Source organism: Sapajus apella, unplaced genomic scaffold (assembly GCF_009761245.1).
Source record: "Sapajus apella isolate SASKATOON/1434 unplaced genomic scaffold, GSC_monkey_1.0 scaffold126, whole genome shotgun sequence".
NCBI classification, from domain to species: Eukaryota; Metazoa; Chordata; class Mammalia; order Primates; family Cebidae; genus Sapajus; species Sapajus apella.
This window is the reverse complement of record NW_022437066.1, coordinates 748,450-752,740: the sequence shown is the minus strand read 5'-3', so window position 1 is coordinate 752,740 and position 4,291 is coordinate 748,450. Positions and strand designations below refer to the sequence as shown.

The 4,291-nt window shown below is 56.4% G+C and overlaps 1 protein-coding gene and 1 pseudogene across 4 annotated transcripts in view; both read left to right on the top strand.

Moving 5' to 3' along the window:
- The first annotated feature begins 1,688 nt into the window (after positions 1-1,688).
- Positions 1,689-1,782, top strand: LOC116539241 (annotated as a pseudogene).
- A 2,254-nt stretch (positions 1,783-4,036) lies between these two features.
- The window catches only part of NOXA1 (NADPH oxidase activator 1), a 10,673-nt gene continuing 10,418 nt past the window's right edge, over positions 4,037-4,291 (top strand). The window contains exon 1 of one of the 4 annotated variants that reach the window (XM_032261699.1): positions 4,037-4,289. In XM_032261699.1, coding sequence (XP_032117590.1) covers positions 4,114-4,289 — 176 coding nt within the window. In that variant the 5' untranslated portion in view covers positions 4,037-4,113. The remainder of the gene's footprint in view (positions 4,290-4,291) is intronic. The other 3 variants (XM_032261698.1, XM_032261701.1, XM_032261702.1) reach the window with 3 other exon arrangements.

Here is a 4,291-nt window from a genome sequence, read left to right as displayed (position 1 = left end):
CTACAGTACAAAATTTGCATTTTCATCAAGGAAATTCATGGAAAGGACACTGACAAGTATATGGGCTTCTGATAACTTGGGAGCTCACACCAATGGACCAGATAAAAACTTCCAGGACTCTTATCAAAAAGCTGATGCATTCATGAGGATTGCTAACCCAACATCATACAGAAAAAAAGCAAATTACATGGAACTGAACTGACAGAGGACTGAAATACGTTTTATGACTTTCTGTTGTTGCTGAAACCTTGCTGACTCTTTTAATATTTTGTTTTCCAGAGTGAAAAAACCTTTTTCTTTTTGAGCTATTTATAGCTATAGCAATTGTGTGACATACACTTTTGTGAGCAAAAATGAAACATTTGTCTTTTTCTCTACCCGATTTCTCAAAAATCTAGAAGCGATTCATGAATATTCTTATTTTCAATGTAGTTCTTTGCATAAGTTCAATAAGAATCTGCTTTCCTGCCAGGCGCAGTGGCTCACGCCTATAATCCCAGAACTTTGGAAGGCCCAGGCGGGCAGATCACAAGGTCAGGGGTTTGAGACCACCCTGGCCAACATGGTGAAACCCTGTCTCTACTAAAATAGAAAAATTAGCTGGGTGTGGTGGCACACGCCTGTAGTCCCAGCTACTCGGGAGGCTGAGGCAGGAGAATCGCTTGAACCCAGGAGGCAGAGGTTGCAGTGAGCCGAGATCGTGCCACTGCACTCCAGCCTGGTGACGGAGCTGGAAAAAAAAAAAAGAAGAGTCTGTTTTCTTTGTAACAGGACACAATAGGAGACCCTTGGTTGTTCTACGCAGACTTTGACTGGAATGACGTGTTTTCAGATATGACCATACTGCTTTGAGGAACTGCGGTTCTCTTTACAGAGCCAATAAAAAGCCCCCTGGAATGATTGGACTGGTGCCCTGTTTACATAGTTCCCTTACAAGGTTCCTGGCCTCGAGGTAAATAAAGAATGTCACTTTCAGCCAGGTGTGATGGCTCACGCCTGCAATCCCAGCACTTTGGGAGGCCGAGGCAGGTGGATCACAGGGTCAGGAGTTCAAGACCATCCTGGCCAACCTGGTGAAATCCCATCTCGACTAAAATACAAATTAGCCAGGCATAGTGGTGAGCGCCTGTAATCCCAGCTACTTGGGAGCCTGAGGCAGCGGAATTGCTTGAACCCAGGAGGTGGAGATTGCAGTGAGCTGAGATCGTAGCATTGCACTCCAGCCTGGTAACAGAGCAAGACTCAAAAAAAAAAAAAAAAAAAGAATGTCACTTTCTGACAGATCCAGGATAGTTTGGGACCTGGAGGAGTGACATTCACCCCCAATTCATAGAGGTATTATAAATACTGTGTGATGGGCAGCCCTTGGCTTGGCCTCCTAGACGTGGGAAGTGTTTGCTTTAGAGACAGGGTCTCACTCTGTCACCCAGGCTGAAGTACAGCCTCAATCTCCAGGGCTCAAGTGATCCTCCCACCTCAGCCTCCTGATAGCTGGGACTACAGGTGTGCACCATTATGCCCAGGTAATTTTTAAATTTTTTATGGAGACAGGGGTCTCACTATATTGTCCAGGTTGGTCTCAAACTCCTGGGATCAATAAATCCTCCTGCCTTGGCCTCCCAAAGTGCTGGGATTACAGCATGAGCCACCACGTCCAGCCCTCAAGTGGCTTTTAAAGGTCTAATCTGATGCTTTTGTAGTTCATAAGCAGGATGATTGGCTCACGTGTAACATACGTTGCCCTCAAACCTTCTGTGACATCAGCACGTTACCTGTGTGACATGGGGAAAAAATAGTCTAATCTGGAATTCCTTATGACAAAGTTCCAGCCAATTTAAAAAGGAGCCTATATGGCCAATCACCAGTTGTACTTCATGCAAATCATCAGGCCAAATGTAGTCATAAAATTTATTTTACAAGTAAATTGGTCTTACCAAGATTTATCTTTGGTAGAAATGGGGAAGTAGACAGAGAGAAATTATGTTTCAGAGAAAAACTACAGCATACCTGTTACTGGATTCTAGCCCTGACCATTGTATTTTTTATTTTCCTACAATTTGGACTAAATCCTAAACAATCTTCTGGCTACGAGTCTCTAAAGAAGAGCCTGTTTGGGTACAGTGGTTCACACCTGTAATCCCAGCACTTTGGGAGGTCCAGGTGAGAGGATCGCTTGGGCTCAGGACTAGGCTGGGCAAGGTGGCAAGACCTAGTTTCTACCAAAAATTTTTAAAAATTAGCCGGTCCTGGTGAACACTTGTATTCCCAGCTACTCGGGAGGCAGAGACAAGAGGATCCCTTGAGCCCAAGAGTTCAAGGCTGTGACGAGTGGGAGTCATGCCTCTGCACTCCAGAGTCGGGGACAGAGCAAGACCCGGTCTCTTCATAAACAAAAAGAAAGAAGAACCTGGATCTTAGTTTCTTCATGTTGTTAGTTGTCTCCCTAATGGAACAGGTTTTTTCATCCTGGCATACAAATTGGTTATAATCCTACGTGTCACTTCTGAGAGAACTAAAATTATGGTGTTTCTAGAAACTAGAGATGATTCAACAGATGACAGCAGCTCTATAAATTAATGACTTCACTGAGGTCTCATGTTTGCCACTCCAATTTAGTGTTTGGGTTTTGTTTTGTTTTATTTTTTGAGATGGAGTTTCAGGTTTCGCCCAGGCTGGAGTACAGTGGCGCGATCTCGGCTCACTACAGCCTCCGCGTCCTGGGTTCAAACGATTCTCCTGCCTCCGCCTCCCGAGTATCTGGGATGACAGGCGCCCGCCACCATGCCCAGCTGATTTCTGCATTTTTAGTAGAGACGGGGTTTCAGCACGTTGGCCAGGCTGGTCTCAGCCTCCTGACCTCGTGACCCGCCCGCCGAGCCTCCCAACGCGCTGGGACGACAGGTGTGAGCCACCGTGCTGAGCCGGTATTTGGTGTTCTAAAAAAAAAAAAAACCCAGGGAAACGTCCCCTCCTTTCCCGACGGACATGGGCCACGACTCTCTGGGAATGAGCCTCCCCAGCAAGAGGGGGCACCGAGACCCCCAGATTCTGACAATCGCCGCGTTCAAGGCCTTAGAGCCACGGCGCGGCAGGCGAGAAAGCAGCATCGTTTATCCGAGCAGCGCGGAGCCCCGGGAAGCCGCGGCCCCGAGGGCCGGCGTGACGCGCCGGGGCCGTGAGAGCCACCGCAGCCCCCCGGCGCCCCGGGCCGCGCGGGAACCGGGCCCGCCTCCGCCCGCGAGCGCCCCCGCCACGCGCGAAGCCCGTGCGCTGCGACCGGCGACGGCGCGAATCCCGGCGCCTCCGCCGGAGCGACCCCCGGCCTGGCCGCGTCCCGAGTTCAGGCTGACGGCTCACACGGGGCTCCCCGGGGCGCGCCCGCCGGGGCCCGCGGCACAGGCCGGCGGGGGCGCCTCAGCGCCCGGCGCCTCCGGAGCGGGGCCCGGAGGGAGGACGCGCCTTCCCGGCCCGCCCGGGCCTCAGTTTCCCCGCCCCGGCTCACTCCCGCCGCGGCCCCCACCTCGGGACGCGCCCCCGGCGCGGCCCCGCTCTGCCCTCGGCGGCCCGGCCGCCCACCTGGCCCGCGCGGCCCGGAGTCGCTCACCTGCGGGGCCGGGGCCGGGGCCGGGGCCGCCCCACACCGTCCACGCCCGGCGCGGAACCCTGGCCCGACCGCAGCGGCCGGCCGGGAGCACTTTCTCCGGCGCACCGAGGCCAACACGCGCCGGGCGGAGAAGCCGGGTGCACCAAGCTCCCGGCGGAAGTCCGGCCGGGGCGGGGCCGAAGGGGTGGAGGGCGTGGCCAGAGGAGAGGGAGCGGGCGTGGCCTCGGCGGGTGGGGGCGTGGCCAGGAGGTCTCGGGCTGGGTGGGGCGGGACCTGAGGGCTGATGGGGGCGTGGCCGCGCCTGGTGGAGGCGTGGTCGGGAGGTCCCGGGGCGGGGGAGTGGCCGTACCGGGAAGGGGCGCGCGCCGGCCGCCAGGGGGCGCCGTGGGGCGGCGGGGTCGCACCCGGCGCGCCGCGCCCGCTCCTCTGCCTGCCGCCTGGACCCGGCCGGGCCTCTCCGCGGGATCCCGGCCCCTCCTCGAGCGCCGCCTTCCGCCGCGGGCGCCGCCATGGCCTCGCTGGGGGACCTGGTGCGCGCGTGGCACCTGGGCGCGCAGGCCGTGGAGCGCGGGGACTGGGCCCGCGCCCTGCGCCTCTTCTCGGGCGTCCCGGCGCCGCCCGCCAGGCTGTGCTTCAACGCGGGCTGCGTGCACCTGCTGGCCGGGGACGCCGAGGCCGCGCTGCGGG